Source organism: Gigantopelta aegis, chromosome 8 (assembly GCF_016097555.1).
Source record: "Gigantopelta aegis isolate Gae_Host chromosome 8, Gae_host_genome, whole genome shotgun sequence".
NCBI lineage: Eukaryota > Metazoa > Mollusca > Gastropoda > Neomphalida > Peltospiridae > Gigantopelta > Gigantopelta aegis.
Genome location: NC_054706.1, coordinates 1,939,287 through 1,957,864, shown reverse-complemented (window position 1 = coordinate 1,957,864; position 18,578 = coordinate 1,939,287). Strand labels below are relative to the sequence as shown.

The following is an 18,578-nucleotide window of genomic DNA, read 5'->3' as shown; positions in this document are numbered from 1 at the left end:
GTGATTGTCAGTGGTTGCTACGGAAGGAGGGTATTTATTTATTTCCGGTTCGACGTGAATTTTGCTGTTCTCGTTTTTGCGGTTTCTAAATCTCTCGACTTCTGTCTTATTCTACATTGTTGTGACAAACTGGTAGGTTTAGACGTGACGACAACAAATTAAGAAATACGAAACAAAAAGATGGCATCGTAGTTTTGTGTGTTCCTTGGTCTGTATTCTTTGTTAAAGGAGCACACTCACAATTTATCATTTATCTGCTCGCGGTATAAGTTTTGGCACAAATAAGAAACGATTTCGCGTAGTGTAAAAATCAATCTAATTAAAATTAGCTCCACTATTACATATGGATCTAACACCAGCCAGTTGGAGCTCATGTCCACCAATCAAAACCTTACTTGCAGAATCCTGCCAGTGATTTAAAAATAATTTGAAAACATAGCGAATTATCCTGAGGGTATACATATGTTTCATGTGAATAACGAATGCCTAATTTAGACCAGTAGAACTAATTTTAATCGGATTGCGAACAACACTGCGCAGTCCCCAATGTCCAGGTAACATTTCGTCTGTAAATAATAATTTAAATATTGACCAATCACACTTCGCCTTTTATAACGTTATTTGGGAGCATACAAATTCTAAAAATATCGGGCTAGTCTATTTTAGTGGCTGCAGTACAGCGAACCATAGCAATACGTACGGGGTGGATTATCAGTCTTCAATTTTACATTAAAAATTATTTATTTATTTATAAAAAAAACCTAACTAAATCAGTCTTCAGTTTTACATTACAAATTATTTATTTTATAAAATAAAACATGTTTTAAAGCATTCGTAATTAACACGAAACATGTCGTATACCCTCAGGATAATTCGCTATGTTTTCAAATTATTTTTAAATCACTGGCAGGATTCTGCAAGTAAGGTTTTGATTGGTGGACATGAGCTCCAACTGGCTGGTGTTAGATCCACATGTAATAGTGGAGCTAATTTTAATTAGATTGTGTAAAAATAATGATGTGTTTCTTGTTAATATTGACAGAGACATAACCTAATGTATATATAGCATTAAAATATAAACATTAAATTCAATATATAGGGCCTAGTGAGATTTGTAGGTTTAATTTAGGTTTACTTGTGTTTTACTGTAATAGTGTAACCTTTTTGATGTGGTATATATTTTGAAGCGGAATATCAATATAAATACTGAATGACCAGTATTCAAGAAAAATAACTTCAAAGAACTCGAAATGTTGTGTGGTGGTCCATAAATTCCATATTAATAATACACATAAAAAATGACACCATTAAAATAAATTTTTAACTCAATTGTCACATGTAAACCATATAGCCCAGTGCAAACATAGTCACTATTTGTTTTGTTTGTTGATTATTATTACTACTATTCAAAACAATGTCCACTACACATTTCATGTTGAATAGATGTTATTTTAAAGATGTAATATGCACTTGAACGTCATTTAATCCTGACCGAATATAATCGTATGCAATGCATGTAAAATAAGGACAGGGGACTCAAAGAAGCAACAGAATGGTTTGAAAGTCTGGCATGGTTGATGCGAAGTCATGGATTCAATGAAAAAAAAAAAAAAAAAAAAAAAATATATATAAGAATTGTTTCTCATTTTTTTGGAATTTATCGATGTATAAAAGTCACAAATGGTATAAAATCGCGTAGCGTAGCGAAGCGATTTTATACTACATTTGTGACTTTTATACATCGATAAATTCCTAAAAAATTAGAAACAATTCTTATAATTACAAACAGTACAAGAAGTGTACCTTAAAACACTCAAAAATAATTTCTTTCGTTCTTACCGTCAACCATGTTCTGTAAATAAGCGTAGGAATACATGTATACATACTATTGGAAATTGTCCGCTAAAAATAAAAATAAGTATTGAATCAACAAAAACAGTGTATATATCTTTATTATAACTTCTTTTTAAAAAATGAAACAATTTCATGTGCAGATTTGTCTTGTGTTTTTCCTTGATATTAACTTTTGTATACGTGTAGTAACTGTTGGTGTTGTGCGGTTATTTCGATCTTGGTCTTCCGTGATGACGTATTTTTATGAGGTTTATGGAAGGATAACGCTTGGTTTTCTTAGTGACGTCAGCCAATCAGAATACAGTAAATCGTATAAATCTGGAAAGTTGTAATTATATATATATAATTTTTTTTTTTACAGTTACATGTAGTTAGTAAAAATAAGATTGATTGCCTATAGGACTGGTAGTTGCATTTTTTAACTATTCCATCAGAATTATGCTCGCATTTGACGACCGGGCGAGTACTTACTGCACCTCTGGATGTCAAACATTTCATAATTCTGACAGATTCTTAGAGAGGAAACCCGCTACATTTTTCCATTAGTAGCATAGATAGGATATCACATATCACAGCCTTTGATATACCAGTTGTGGTGCACTGGCTGGAATGAGAAATAGCCCAATGGGCCCAAAGGGGACAGTCAATCCTAGACTGACCATGCATCAGGTGAGCGCTATGTCTATGAGCTATAATATGTATCCCCGATTCCCCTCAATGAAGTTGTGCCCCAGATCCATGACAAGTGAGCAGTTGAGTTGTGGGTTCTTACTCATCGTAATTGCACTTTGTCATTATGCTTACTATTCTGATTGATTCAAACATCACGCCACTGTGATCTCACTTCACAGTTCGAGGGAGAGTTCATTCATTATGGTCTACAGTGGTTACTAATTGTCACATGTAGCAGTAAAATTATTTGTGTTTTAAAATGGAAGGTTCTATGGGTGGATTTTGATCATGATATTTTTAAACTTTATACACTGAATTTTTTTATGGGGAGGGGGGTAAGTAGCCCAGTGGTAAAGTGCTCGCTTGAAGCACGGTCTGTCTGGGATCGATCCCTATCGATGGGTTCATTGGGCTATTTCTCGTTCCATCCACTGCACCACGACTGGTATATTAAAGGCTGTGGTATGTGCTATCCTGTCTGTGGGATGGTGCATAGAAAAGAACCCTTGCTACTAATGGAAAATGTAGCGGGTTTCCTCTCTAAGACTATGTTAAAATTACCAAATGTTTGACATTTAGTAGACGATTAATAAATCAATGTGCTCTAGTGGTATCATTAAACAAAACAAACAAACTTTTGATCCTTTTTTGGAACAATTAATATATTTCTGAAACCCAGCTGCTGGCATCTTCAACACCTATCCCTCTCAGTGGCCCATTGAGCTATTTCTCATTCTAACTAGCGCACCACAACTGGTATATCAAAGGCTGTGGTATGCGCTGTCCTGTCTGTGGGATGCAGCATATAAAAGATCCCTCACTAGTAAGGAAAACTATAGCAGGTTTCGTCTCTAAGACTATATGTTTGACATTCAACAGCTGATGATTGGCAAATCAATGTGCTCTTGTGGTGTCGTTAAACAAAACAAACTAACTTGGACATATTTTTTTGTTTTTGTATTTTCTGTTTTTAACTTTTGATGGCCATGTATTTTCTATCGTGATGTATTTCCTGTTTTAATGGGGATTTTTAAAAATGTATTTCTTGGTTTTAAATTATTTTTATTATGATGTATTTTCTATTTTGATGTCCGAGTAGTACATATTTTCATGTACACAATCAATATTCAGTTAAGTGGATTCGACTGTATTTTGATGTGTTGTGCTGTATTTCTTTTGATGATGTAGTTTCTGTTTAAATGTGATGTTGCAGCGAGGAGAAGCCGAGTGTTGAACCTGATGACTATGGCGATGGAAACCGCATACCTGAAGACACACATGGGGGACTGTCTGGCGCAGTGTTTGTGCGAGGTAGCTGAGAAACGGCCCGCTGACCCAATCGAATACATCTCACAGTGGCTCTACAAATACGAGCAGAATCAGAGGAGTCTGCGGGAGGTAAACAATATGACCTTTTTACCCCCTCCCTCTTTTAAACCCCCCCTAAAACCCCAGTAACTCTGCAACCTCCCAAAAAAGCCTTTCACACCCCAAAAGACCCAAACAACATTTTAATAATTGCTGAGTATATTTTTAATGCAGTAACAATCTTCGATATATACAAGTGATAGAACATTACAGTGGTTGAAATGCACATGACTCTTTATTTTGTACAATAGCAAATAAAATCCCATTGGCGACAAAATTAACATATGTGGTTAACTGAAGAGAGTGAAACCCCTAACTCCCTCATTGTATTAACTGAAGAGAGTGAAACCCCTAACTCCCTGAATGTATTAACTGAAGAGAGTGAAACCCCTAACTCCCTGAATGTATTAACTGAAGAGAGTGAAACCCCTAACTCCCTCATTGTATTAACTGAAGAGAGTGAAACCCCTAACTCCCAGAATACATTAACTGAAGAGAGTGAAACCCCTAACTCCCTGAATGTATTAACTGAAGAGAGTGAAACCCTAACTCCCTCATTGTATTAACTGAAGAGAGTGAAACCCCTAACTCCCCCAATGTATTAACTGAAGAGAGTGAAACCCCTAACTCCCCCATTGTATTAACTGAAGAGAGTGAAACCCCTAACTCCCTCATTGTATTAACTGAAGAGAGTGAAACCCCTAACTCCCTGAATGTATTAACTGAAGAGAGTGAAACCCCTAACTCCCCCAATGTATTAACTGAAGAGAGTGAAACCCCTAACTCCCTCATTGTATTAACTGAAGAGAGTGAAACCCCTAACTCCCCCAATGTATTAACTGAAGAGAGTGAAACCCCTAACTCCCTCATTGTATTAACTGAAGAGAGTGAAACCCCTAACTCCCTGAATGTATTAACTGAAGAGAGTGAAACCCCTAACTCCCTGAATGTATTAACTGAAGAGAGTGAAACCCCTAACTCCCTGAATGTATTAACTGAAGAGAGTGAAACCCCTAACTCCCTGAATGTATTAACTGAACAGAGTGAAACACCTAACTCCCTGAATGTATTAACTGAACAGAGTGAAACACCTAACTCCCCGAATGTATTAACTGAAGAGAGTGAAACCCCTAACTCCCCAAATGTATTAACTGAAGAGAGTGAAACCCCTAACTCCCTGAATGTATTAACTGAAGAGAGTGAAACCCCTAACTCCCTGATTGTATTAACTGAACAGAGTGAAACCCCTAACTCCCTGAATGTATTAACTGAAGAGAGTGAAACCCCTAACTCCCTGATTGTATTAACTGAAGAGAGTGAAACCCCTAACTCCCTGAATGTATTAACTGAAGAGAGTGAAACCCCTAACTCCCTGAATGTATTAACTGAAGAGAGTGAAACCCCTAACTCCCCCATTGTATTAACTGAAGAGAGTGAAACCCCTAACTCCCTGAATGTATTAACTGAAGAGAGTGAAACCCCTAACTCCCTCATTGTATTAACTGAACAGAGTGAAACCCCTAACTCCCTGAATGTATTAACTGAAGAGAGTGAAACCCCTAACTCCCTGATTGTATTAACTGAAGAGAGTGAAACCCCTAACTCCCTGAATGTATTAACTGAACAGAGTGAAACACCTAACTCCCCAAATGTATTAACTGAACAGAGTGAAACACCTAACTCCCCGAATGTATTAACTGAAGAGAGTGAAACCCCTAACTCCCCAAATGTATTAACTGAACAGAGTGAAACACCTAACTCCCTGAATGTATTAACTGAACAGAGTGAAACCCCTAACTCCCTGAATGTATTAACTGAACAGAGTGAAACACCTAACTCCCCAAATGTATTAACTGAACAGAGTGAAACACCTAACTCCCCGAATGTATTAACTGAAGAGAGTGAAACCCCTAACTCTCTGAATGTATTAACTGAAGAGAGTGAAACCCCTAACTCCCCCAATGTATTAACTGAAGAGAGTGAAACCCCTAACTCCCTCATTGTATTAACTGAAGAGAGTGAAACCCCTAACTCCCCCAATGTATTAACTGAAGAGAGTGAAACCCCTAACTCCCTCATTGTATTAACTGAAGAGAGTGAAACCCCTAACTCCCTGAATGTATTAACTGAAGAGAGTGAAACCCCTAACTCCCTGAATGTATTAACTGAAGAGAGTGAAACCCCTAACTCCCTCATTGTATTAACTGAACAGAGTGAAACCCCTAACTCCCTGAATGTATTAACTGAACAGAGTGAAACACCTAACTCCCCAAATGTATTAACTGAACAGAGTGAAACACCTAACTCCCCGAATGTATTAACTGAAGAGAGTGAAACCCCTAACTCTCTGAATGTATTAACTGAAGAGAGTGAAACCCCTAACTCCCCCAATGTATTAACTGAAGAGAGTGAAACCCCTAACTCCCTCATTGTATTAACTGAAGAGAGTGAAACCCCTAACTCCCTGAATGTATTAACTGAAGAGAGTGAAACCCCTAACTCCCTGAATGTATTAACTGAAGAGAGTGAAACCCCTAACTCCCTGATTGTATTAACTGAACAGAGTGAAACCCCTAACTCCCTGAATGTATTAACTGAACAGAGTGAAACACCTAACTCCCCAAATGTATTAACTGAACAGAGTGAAACACCTAACTCCCCGAATGTATTAACTGAAGAGAGTGAAACCCCTAACTCTCTGAATGTATTAACTGAAGAGAGTGAAACCCCTAACTCCCTCATTGTATTAACTGAAGAGAGTGAAACCCCTAACTCCCTGAATGTATTAACTGAAGAGAGTGAAACCCCTAACTCCCTGAATGTATTAACTGAAGAGAGTGAAACCCCTAACTCCCCCAATGTATTAACTGAAGAGAGTGAAACCCCTAACTCCCTGATTGTATTAACTGAACAGAGTGAAACCCCTAACTCCCTCATTGTATTAACTGAACAGAGTGAAACCCCTAACTCCCTGAATGTATTAACTGAACAGAGTGAAACCCCTAACTCCCTGAATGTATTAACTGAACAGAGTGAAACACCTAACTCCCCAAATGTATTAACTGAAGAGAGTGAAACACCTAACTCCCCGAATGTATTAACTGAAGAGAGTGAAACCCCTAACTCTCTGAATGTATTAACTGAAGAGAGTGAAACCCCTAACTCCCTCATTGTATTAACTGAAGAGAGTGAAACCCCTAACTCCCTGAATGTATTAACTGAAGAGAGTGAAACCCCTAACTCCCTGAATGTATTAACTGAAGAGAGTGAAACCCCTAACTCCCCCAATGTATTAACTGAAGAGAGTGAAACACCTAACTCCCTGAATGTATTAACTGAAGAGAGTGAAACCCCTAACTCCCTCATTGTATTAACTGAAGAGAGTGAAACCCCTAACTCCCTGAATGTATTAACTGAAGAGAGTGAAACCCCTAACTCCCCCATTGTATTAACTGAAGAGAGTGAAACCCCTAACTCCCTCATTGTATTAACTGAAGAGAGTGAAACCCCTAACTCCCTGAATGTATTAACTGAAGAGAGTGAAACCCCTAACTCCCCCAATGTATTAACTGAAGAGAGTGAAACCCCTAACTCCCTCATTGTATTAACTGAAGAGAGTGAAACCCCTAACTCCCCCAATGTATTAACTGAAGAGAGTGAAACCCCTAACTCCCTGAATGTATTAACTGAAGAGAGTGAAACCCCTAACTCCCTCATTGTATTAACTGAAGAGAGTGAAACCCCTAACTCCCTGAATGTATTAACTGAAGAGAGTGAAACCCCTAACTCCCTGAATGTATTAACTGAAGAGAGTGAAACCCCTAACTCCCTGAATGTATTAACTGAAGAGAGTGAAACCCCTAACTCCCTGAATGTATTAACTGAAGAGAGTGAAACCCCTAACTCCCTCATTGTATTAACTGAAGAGAGTGAAACCCCTAACTCCCTGATTGTATTAACTGAAGAGAGTGAAACCCCTAACTCCCTGAATGTATTAACTGAACAGAGTGAAACACCTAACTCCCCAAATGTATTAACTGAAGAGAGTGAAACACCTAACTCCCCGAATGTATTAACTGAAGAGAGTGAAACACCTAACTCTCTGAATGTATTAACTGAAGAGAGTGAAACCCTTAACTCCCTCATTGTATTAACTGAAGAGAGTGAAACCCCTAACTCCCTGAATGTATTAACTGAAGAGAGTGAAACCCCTAACTCCCTGAATGTATTAACTGAAGAGAGTGAAACCCCTAACTCCCCCAATGTATTAACTGAAGAGAGTGAAACCCCTAACTCCCTGAATGTATTAACTGAAGAGAGTGAAACCCCTAACTCCCTCATTGTATTAACTGAAGAGAGTGAAACCCCTAACTCCCTGAATGTATTAACTGAAGAGAGTGAAACCCCTAACTCCCTGAATGTATTAACTGAAGAGAGTGAAACCCCTAACTCCCCCAATGTATTAACTGAAGAGAGTGAAACACCTAACTCCCTGAATGTATTAACTGAAGAGAGTGAAACCCCTAACTCCCTCATTGTATTAACTGAAGAGAGTGAAACCCCTAACTCCCTGAATGTATTAACTGAAGAGAGTGAAACCCCTAACTCCCCCATTGTATTAACTGAAGAGAGTGAAACCCCTAACTCCCTCATTGTATTAACTGAAGAGAGTGAAACCCCTAACTCCCTGAATGTATTAACTGAAGAGAGTGAAACCCCTAACTCCCCCAATGTATTAACTGAAGAGAGTGAAACCCCTAACTCCCTCAATGTATTAACTGAAGAGAGTGAAACCCCTAACTCCCCCAATGTATTAACTGAAGAGAGTGAAACCCCTAACTCCCTGAATGTATTAACTGAAGAGAGTGAAACCCCTAACTCCCTGAATGTATTAACTGAAGAGAGTGAAACCCCTAACTCCCCCAATGTATTAACTGAAGAGAGTGAAACACCTAACTCCCTGAATGTATTAACTGAAGAGAGTGAAACCCCTAACTCCCTGAATGTATTAACTGAAGAGAGTGAAACCCCTAACTCCCCCAATGTATTAACTGAAGAGAGTGAAACACCTAACTCCCTGAATGTATTAACTGAAGAGAGTGAAACCCCTAACTCCCTCATTGTATTAACTGAAGAGAGTGAAACCCCTAACTCCCTGAATGTATTAACTGAAGAGAGTGAAACCCCTAACTCCCCCATTGTATTAACTGAAGAGAGTGAAACCCCTAACTCCCTGAATGTATTAACTGAAGAGAGTGAAACCCCTAACTCCCCCAATGTATTAACTGAAGAGAGTGAAACCCCTAACTCCCTGAATGTATTAACTGAAGAGAGTGAAACCCCTAACTCCCTGATTGTATTAACTGAAGAGAGTGAAACCCCTAACTCCCTGAATGTATTAACTGAAGAGAGTGAAACCCCTAACTCCCTGATTGTATTAACTGAAGAGAGTGAAACCCCTAACTCCCTGATTGTATTAACTGAAGAGAGTGAAACACCTAACTCCCCAAATGTATTAACTGAAGAGAGTGAAACACCTAACTCCCCGAATGTATTAACTGAAGAGAGTGAAACACCTAACTCTCTGAATGTATTAACTGAAGAGAGTGAAACCCTTAACTCCCTCATTGTATTAACTGAAGAGAGTGAAACCCCTAACTCCCTGAATGTATTAACTGAAGAGAGTGAAACCCCTAACTCCCTGAATGTATTAACTGAAGAGAGTGAAACCCCTAACTCCCTCATTGTATTAACTGAAGAGAGTGAAACCTTTCTTGGCTCATGTTCGTTATAACCAGATGTTTATACAGCCCCTCTAGTTTCACACTTAAATTGACACAGTGGCACTAGATGAAATACAATTGCATACATTTATTACCCTGATGAAAGTAATGTTTTTAAAAGAATAACACTGTCACATTTACCACCAATGGCAGAACTTGTGGTACTAACTGCACCTCAAACTTTGACCCAGCTTGATGTGATTTGGTTTAGTATGACCTTTAACAAAGAATCACTGGCCATGGTGATATAGTGGTAATTGAAACTATTGGCCATAAGGCTGGCAGATCCTAGGTTCACATCTTAATGAAGTTTAAGACATTACACTAAAGTAATGGAAAAAAAGCACCGTCAAATCTATCACTCTGTGATGTACAAGTTAACCTGAAATAACTAGTTTGTGACACACAAGTTGACAATAATGCTAGAGCCATAAATAGGATTTATTTTAAAAAGGCGTTTAAATTCAGTTTAAATGTTTTTATAGGATATGTAAGTACTAGAACATTACATTCATGTTCGTTAGATACCATTTATCTTACAACTCGTCGTTTAAAAACATATGCTACTCACTTTCGCTTATTAGATACATTTTAAGGTAGGTAGTTAACTAGTTTAACATGCTCATATACCACTAGGGTTTCGAACATGCACATTTTAAAACAACTCTGTAATATAAATGATATCTGTTGGCCATTCATGTAGTATTCTCTATATACATGTGTTAGACACAGTCCGTGATAGTTGCATGTTTACTGGGGTATCATTAATTATATATCTTTCGTTTAATTTGTGTTTTAGAAACAGGCTGACATTGAGCGGATGGAGAGAGAGAAGAAGGAGTACGAGTTAGAGAAGAAGATGCAGGAGGAGATGAGACAGGAGGCGGCCCGGATCCGCGCCATTGAGGAGAGGAAGAGGAAGGTAGACAACTCTTACTCACCAAGTCACAGCTGGGTTCCTTTCCCTCTCAAGACCAAGCATTAAAACAACATGTTAGACACCAAATAGCCGTAGTCCCATAATAATTAAAACCTTTTGCTATGTTGTAAGAAAAAATTGTTTCTATTTTATATCTTAGAACCTCATGTTTTTTAGTAATGAAAATTACAAATAGTTTATATTTTGCATTGAGACCAAATGTTAAAATAACACATCAGATAGCAGAAGTCATTTCCTTTTCTTATAATTGAGATAATATATCTTCTAAAACATTGTTTAGATCCCATAATAATCAAAACCTTTTACTATATTGTAAGAAAAATTCTTTGTATTTTATTGATTACATCCTCATGTTTTATTGTAAGAAAAATTACAAATGGTTGTTTATATTTTCTTTTGAGCCATTAGTAATGACCTAATGGTTTACTATACTTTTAATTGTGATAGAGTATCACTTTTCTTTGTTTGCCATTAGTAATGACCTAATGGTTTACTATACTTTTAATTGTGATAGAGTATCACTTTTCTTTGTTTGCCATTAGTAATGACCTAATGGTTTACTATACGTTTAATTGTGATAGAGTATCACTTTTCTTTGAGCCATTAGTAATGACCTAATGGTTTACTATACTTTTAATTGTGATAGAGTATCACTTTTTTTTGAGCCATTAGTAATGACCTAATGGTTTACTATACTTTTAATTGTGATAGAGTATCACTTTTCTTTGTTTGCCATTAGTAATGACCTAATGGTTTACTATACGTTTAATTGTGATAGAGTATCACTTTTCTTTGAGCCATTAGTAATGACCTAATGGTTTACTATACTTTTAATTGTGATAGAGTATCACTTTTCTTTGAGCCATTAGTAATGACCTAATGGTTTACTATACTTTTAATTGTGATAGAGTATCACTTTTTTTTGAGCCATTAGTAATGACCTAATGGTTTACTATACTTTTAATTGTGATAGAGTATCACTTTTCTTTGAGCCATTAGTAATGACCTAATGGTTTACTATACTTTTAATTGTGATAGAGTATCACTTTTCTTTGTTTGCCATTAGTAATGACCTAATGGTTTACTATACGTTTAATTGTGATAGAGTATCACTTTTCTTTGTTTGCCATGCAATGGTTGATTTTGATTTCACCATACATGTATGTACTGGTATTCTTGTGTTTCTAATATTCACAGTTCGTGATTCTTAAAATCTTATATTGTTAAATCTTGAATATATCCATATATTTGTCCTGAATATGCTCAGTTCTTTCATTTTCCATGTATGTGTGTTTGTTTGTTCATGCATTATATCATGCATGCATGTGAATATATATATGTGTGTGATATAAAGATAAAATAATACAGTGACATCTACAATTTTGCAGGAGCAGGAATTGCTGAGGCAGCAAGAAGCGTCGACTGCTACCAAACTGGCGACAGTGATGGAGAAAAGCGAGGAACCTCAAGAGAAAGTTGTGTCGGAGGAGATTGTACGTACCACAAGATAACATGAGTAGTTTTCTGCTTTATAACTATCATAGCAAATTTACACATGATGAAAGAGCACAGCATGTGTGGTAATATTTAGAACTGACCACCAAAACAAAAAGGTATAAATTCTTACACACGCATTCTTTATTTTTGGTAACACATGCATTGTACTGTTAACATATATGTGTGATAACAATTTAAAGACATACGATTGGCTGCTCATAGCTGATCACCAGGTCGGCAATGCTATACCTTCCAATGGAAAGAAAAGCATGGTCGAATCGATCAATATATGTACAAGTTAACATGAAATTGATGTGTTTGTGACGTACAAGTTAACTTATAAGTGCTATGGGCCGAAAACAGGTTTTAGTTAAAAAAAAGTGTTTAAATTCATTTAAAATCAATTTTTTGAGAATATGTAAGAAATAGAATGGTACATTTCTGTCCATTCGATACCATTTATCTTTCAACTTGTTCATTAATAACCAAGCATCTTGCTTTCGCTCTTTAGATACATTTTAGAACTCTAATGGTATCTGATGGACACTTATATTGTATTCTCTATACATGTATAAACCAAAAAATATTTCACACTACAAATATCAAATTTAATTGATGTTGTGGTTTGGTGTTCAATATAGTGAACACATTAGTTATAGACAGTGGTTAAAATTGGTGGCATAGCGAGGCACAGGGGCCATATCCCCCCCATCTATTTTTTTTAACACTATTAAATTTTATAAAATCATACATTCATACATATATAGTGTGCATTGGCCCCCCCCCCCCCACGAGTCTGTAGTGGGTTGCCCCCCCCATTATAAACCCTGGCTACACCAGTGGTTCAAATTCCAAACTAGGCTGGCACACGTTTCTATGATTCTTGTTATTATCTCCCTTTTAACTTGGTATTACCGGTATGTATGTTTAATAGGAGTTATTCCCCTTATTCTTCATGTGTTCCTCATCAGTGGTTTCACTCCTCAGACCAGGTGAGCTAACACTGTATCGTGTATTCAGAAATCTGTGAGGGAAGTTCCATGAGGATATACTGCTGAACCTATTTGCTGTGTTTAAGATGGTGATGGATATAAAACTTTCATTGATTCTGTAACATGCTATTTATTCACAAATCTGCTGGCCCTATGGGAATTATGGTGCTGAAATTAATGCTGTAGTGTCTTGAATGTGAGAGACACAGGAATTGTGATTGAATACTAACTCTAACTGCTTGCTTCACTCAACATTTACCTTTGACACCCAATAGCTGAGGTCCATTTTTGTGCTGGGGTACCATTAAACGTTCATTTGTTCGTTCGTTCATCCTTCAGTTCATTCATTTATCCATTCATTCATTCATTCATTCATTCATTCATATGGTAGTTCAAACAAGCTATATTTATTATTATTATTATTATTTATTCAGAAACAGTCTAGTGTGGAGATTCTAGAGGAGAGTTCTGAGACGGCCCCCGGATCTCAGGAAGGTGCTTGGGGGGAGGAGCAGGCTCCGTCCCAGGGTGATGAGAACCAGGATGAGCCCCTGGAAGATGAATCAGAGGAACAGGCGGCTTAGGGAAGTCTCGCACTGTCGTCTGTCCATCCGTCCATCCATCTGTCCGTCTGTGGGTTTAACTGTCATCTGTCCATCCATGGGTTCAGCTATCGTCTGTGTTAAACAGTGAACAAAGACATTAATGCTTTGTGATGTTATTTTGTTAACAGAGTGGTGCGTAGTTATAATATAAATTTTTTTGTAATGGTACTTGGTTCTCTTAAACAATGCTTGGCCATGTAAAAGTTAGTTTTTTAAACAGAAATTGTATATGTTTACATCTGGCCATGTTGTGTTTATTACTTAAATCATCCATCAGGCCCATAGGAACAATACCTGGAGAGGTTGGGGTGGGCCAGTCTCTAGTGGGGGAGCACAAGCAAGATTTTTATTTTTATTTATATAGAGTTAGACAAAGAAAACTTACTTTTTCATATTCGTGTATGGATGGGGGGGGGGGGGGGGGCAAAGCCCCCTCCCAGCTCTTCCAGTTCCTATAGGCCTGTCTATAAGTATTTCTTAAAGGTATTTTGAAAACCCCCAGTATTATCAGAATTCTTGTGCATGCCAACGTTTATACATATAACTGCAACCCCAAACACAGCCCTTAAAATTGAATCAATTGCAATGGCAGTTTAGTACAGATAATAACCTGATAATAAAAAACCCTATTGCAGATCGATTTAGCTACTGCTTTTTGCAGTGGCATTGCTGATTGATGTCATGAATTATGAAGACTAAACACATCAGATATAAGGCAATTAATACATGCATCTTAAGTAAAAAGACTGAGTTCAGTCAGATGTAACAGGACCATGTAGCTTTAATATCTGCTGATTTAAAATTCGACATATCTTCAGGAAATTAATTTCAGTTTCATCTCTAATCAAACGAAACAAGTCAATAGGTGTTCTAACAGATATTAGTACAAGCTGGCCCTGGTTTGTAGGTCATTTGGGCTGGTCGGAGGTTAAATGTCAGCTTAATGAGAACAAGAACAAAATCAACAATGAGAACAGACTTTCATTTAAAGGGACTGTCCTATGTTGGGTCATAATAAAATAAATTATACATTTTTATCCATGCGAGCTCAGAGGGTATATTCCCATTTTGTTTATTAGTTTAAAAAATTAAAAAAATACAGTAATAATAAAAATTATTATAAATTTATGGAAATTCTACATACATTGTGTATATGTTCTGAGAATATAAAATAAAAAATATAATTTCACCCTAACTGTCTTCATTTTGTAAACAATTTGGATGAAAATATATCATTTATAGTATTAAGGCCATCTGGAAGACATCTGGATAATGAAACCTATTAAAAGTGTGAAATACAATGCATTCTATCAATAAAGTCATTCTGGTTTCCTTTCATACAGATATTCAGATTCTAAGCAAGACAATTTTTGTATATTCAGGGAACACTTTGTTTAAAAAAAAAGAAGATTTGTGACGTATTTGATAAAATAAAAATTGATTAGCAACTACTATTTAATGTTTTAGAATGGTGTAGTGATTTGTAAATCATGACGTGATACTGAACAAAATGTTCCCAGATATTGTAGTTATAATAATGGATAAAAAGCTATATTTGGCACACAAAAAAAAAAAAAGACCAAAAAAGTTACACTGACAATTTTAAGTTCTGTTTGGTTATAAATATCATGATTACTCTGTACCGATGAAACAAGTGTGTATTTTAAAGATGGACGTGCATAATGCATAGGAGTCGGCCTACTTATTATGACTATACCACTATTGTTATATTATAAAATATAGTAAATCAAGTAATTAATGCGTTCATATATTGGTTACATGTTTTAATTTCTCATTAATTTATTGGTTTACGCTGTATGTAAAAATCAAGTTTATTTTCCATACCAGGCTTATACAGCTGGGCATCTTACATTTAATTTTTTTGTTCAGTGAATACTCATTAATTTCTGTTTACTGTAATATATAGTCCAACAAAATGATAATGTGCGATTTCTTGTTGTCTTGCAAGAAACATGATATTTAAAAAAAAATTAATGCATGAGTATTTATAAATAAATTCAATACAGGTATTATGGTCAAATATGATTAAAATCAGTTCATTTCACATTTGTAATGTTGTAAATGTTAAAAGTGATCAGTTGTTAAAAAATGATCAGATAGTTTTGTCAGAATATTCTAATTATTTGTATTTAATCCAGTGTGAGAAACAGTTGAAGGATCTAGTCAAAACAATCAAAATTTATACTAGTATGTAGTTTCTCTTCACTTTTCTAACACTTAATGGTTTTTGTTTGTTTATTCTATATTTTCATTACACTAAATGGTGTTTAAAAATATGATAAATTGTCTTTTAAAATTAAATTTCTTTACTTAATGTACTCTGTATATACAATGAATATAATGGCAGCCATGTTAATTAGAATGGTAAAATTAACGAAAATACCTTTTGGAAACATGTTTTATATACACAGTATTTAATACTAAACAATATTTGTATTCTTATATTTGATAAACATTTATCTTTTGCTAGATTCTTGATTTTTGAAAACCTTTTTTTGTCCTATTATATTGGTGAGGAAAGTTACGTCTATATATCTGTAAAGCTTATATTGTGTTGTGAAATATTGTAAATTTGAAAATACCATACACACAAAACATGAGCTTTATCCTGTGTTATACGTGTATTTTACAAATCATATTTGATATTTTTTTTTTCATCCGTGGGATCACAGCTCCCATTATTATATTATATTGCTGTTTGTGCAACATATTTACTTTTGTACTTAACCATTTATTCGTATATGCATTTTGTATTAACCACAGTATTATTTACGTTCATCCATTGGCGTGTGTTGTTTTGGCTTGAGTATGCAATATCTTAATAACTTTATTCTACAGTGATTCTGTATATACAATTATTCTAAATATTTGTGCATAGCTGTATTTATAGTTGTGTTCAACTGGGTGAGTTACGAGAGAAAGGTTGGGTGAAAAAGTGAAAACAACAGGAAATATATTTATGGCATAGATATATTCCGTTTGAAGTGATAATTTTATAGTCAAAAGGAAAATAAAACTTGAAAGAAACGTTTTTGTTTATTTTCTTTTGCGCAGTGTCACATGAAATTCAATAATCCTGTAGGTACAGGCATTTAAATATAAATATAGCCAGGATTTTACATTGGTACTGGGGGTGGGTTGAGGAGTGGGTGGGATAGCACATCTGCAAGACCACCTATATATCCAACCCTGAATCACCATTAATTTTGGCTACTAATTTGTTTTCAATCAGAAAAACGTACACTTTAAACTTTCCTGGCTACTAGATTGTATCGAATTCATAATTAGGCTAACCGAATGATTTGCAAGAGCTGTTTAAGTTGTTTTTGTAAGGAGGTGGGGGTGGGGACAGTGATGATATTTATTACCATGCATCATCGGGTTAAAGTTTTTGTAAGGGGGTGGGGTGGGGGTGGGGATTGTGACGGTGATGATATTTATTACCATGCATCATCGGGTTAAAGTTTTTGTAAGGGGGGGGGGGGGGGAGTGGGGGTTGTGACGGTGATGATATTTATTACCATGCATCATCGGGTTAAAGTTTTTGTAAGGGGTGGGGGTGGGGGTTGTGACGGTGATGATATTTATTACCATGCAACATCGGGTTAAAGTTTTTGTAAGGGGTGGGGTTGGGGGTGGGGGTTGTGACGGTGATGATATTTATTACCATGCATCATCGGGTTAGTTTTTGTAAGGGGTGGGGGTGGGGGTGGGGGTTGTGATGGTGATATTTATTACCATGCATCATCGGGTTAAAGTTTTTGTAAGGAGGTGAGGGTGGGGGTGGGGGTTGTTGTGATGGTGATGATATTTATTACCATGCATCATCGGGTTAAAGTTTTTGTAAGGGGGTGGGGGTGGGGGTGGGGGTTGTGACGGTGATGATATATATTACCATGCATCATCGGGTTAGTTTTTGTAAGGGGTGGGGGTGGGGGTTGTGACGGTGATGATATTTATTACCATGCATCATCGGGTTAAAGTTTTTGTAAGGGGTGGGGTTGGGGGTGGGGGTTGTGACGGTGATGATATTTATTACCATGCATCATCGGGTTAAAGTTTTTGTAAGGGAGTGGGGTGGGGGTTGTGATGGTCATGATATATATTACCATGCATCATCGGGTTAGTTTTTGTAAGGGGTGGGGGTGGGGGTTGTGATGGTGATATTTATTACCATGCATCATCGGGTTACAGTTTTTGTAAGTGGTGGGGGTGGGGGTGGGGGTTGTGATGGTGATGATATTTATTACCATGCATCATCGGGTTAAAGTTTTTGTAAGGGGGTGGGGGTGGGGGTTGTGACGGTGATGATATATATTACCATGCATCATCGGGTTAGTTTTTGTAAGGGGTGGGGGTGGGGGTTGTGACGGTGATGATATTTATTACCATGCATCATCGGGTTAAAGTTTTTGTTCAACGACACCACAAGCGCACATAAATTTATTGAATGTCAAACATTTCCGACAGTCTGAGAGGAAACCCCTCCACATTTTTCCATTAGTAGCAAGCGATCTTTTATATGCATAGTCTTACAGACAAGATAGCACATACCACAGCCTTTGATATAACAAACGTGGTGCAATGGTCAGAACGAGAAATGGCTCAATGGGCGCCCCAAAAGGGGTCGATCTCTGACTGACCGCGCATTGGCGAGCGGTTTACCACTGAGCCGCTCCCTCATTTTGTAAAAGGCAGGCTCGTGCAGGAATCTATGCAGAGGGGTCTAGACTGGAGAGCGACGTTTATTGGGGGAGTGGTCGAATCTCATCCCCCGAAAATATATTAGAAACGCGAAACCCTCCCCCTGCACACGCGCCCGAAAGGTAACAACAATAAATGAATA

At 36.8% G+C, this 18,578-nt stretch overlaps 1 protein-coding gene across 1 annotated transcript; it reads left to right on the top strand.

The window, feature by feature from the left end:
* Nucleotides 1-5: 5 nt before the first annotated feature.
* LOC121378853 (DPY30 domain-containing protein 1-like) lies at nt 6-16,759 on the top strand. The gene is made up of 5 exons (XM_041507195.1): nt 6-132; nt 3,740-3,924; nt 10,477-10,599; nt 12,006-12,110; nt 13,541-16,759. Exons 2-5 carry the CDS (start codon nt 3,766-3,768, stop codon nt 13,688-13,690), a joined length of 537 nt encoding a protein of 178 aa, XP_041363129.1. The 5' UTR covers nt 6-132; nt 3,740-3,765; the 3' UTR covers nt 13,691-16,759.
* Nucleotides 16,760-18,578: the final 1,819 nt, after the last annotated feature.

Excerpts from the sequence above, each read along its gene's own strand:
- LOC121378853 (XM_041507195.1), top strand. The coding sequence starts at position 3,766 with ATGACTATGGCGATGGAAACCGCATACCTGAAGACACACATGGGGGAC. Across the intron at positions 10,600-12,005 it reads TTGAGGAGAGGAAGAGGAAG|GAGCAGGAATTGCTGAGGCA; the intron begins GTAGACAACTCT and ends ACAATTTTGCAG. Across the intron at positions 12,111-13,540 it reads AAGTTGTGTCGGAGGAGATT|AAACAGTCTAGTGTGGAGAT; the intron begins GTACGTACCACA and ends TTATTTATTCAG.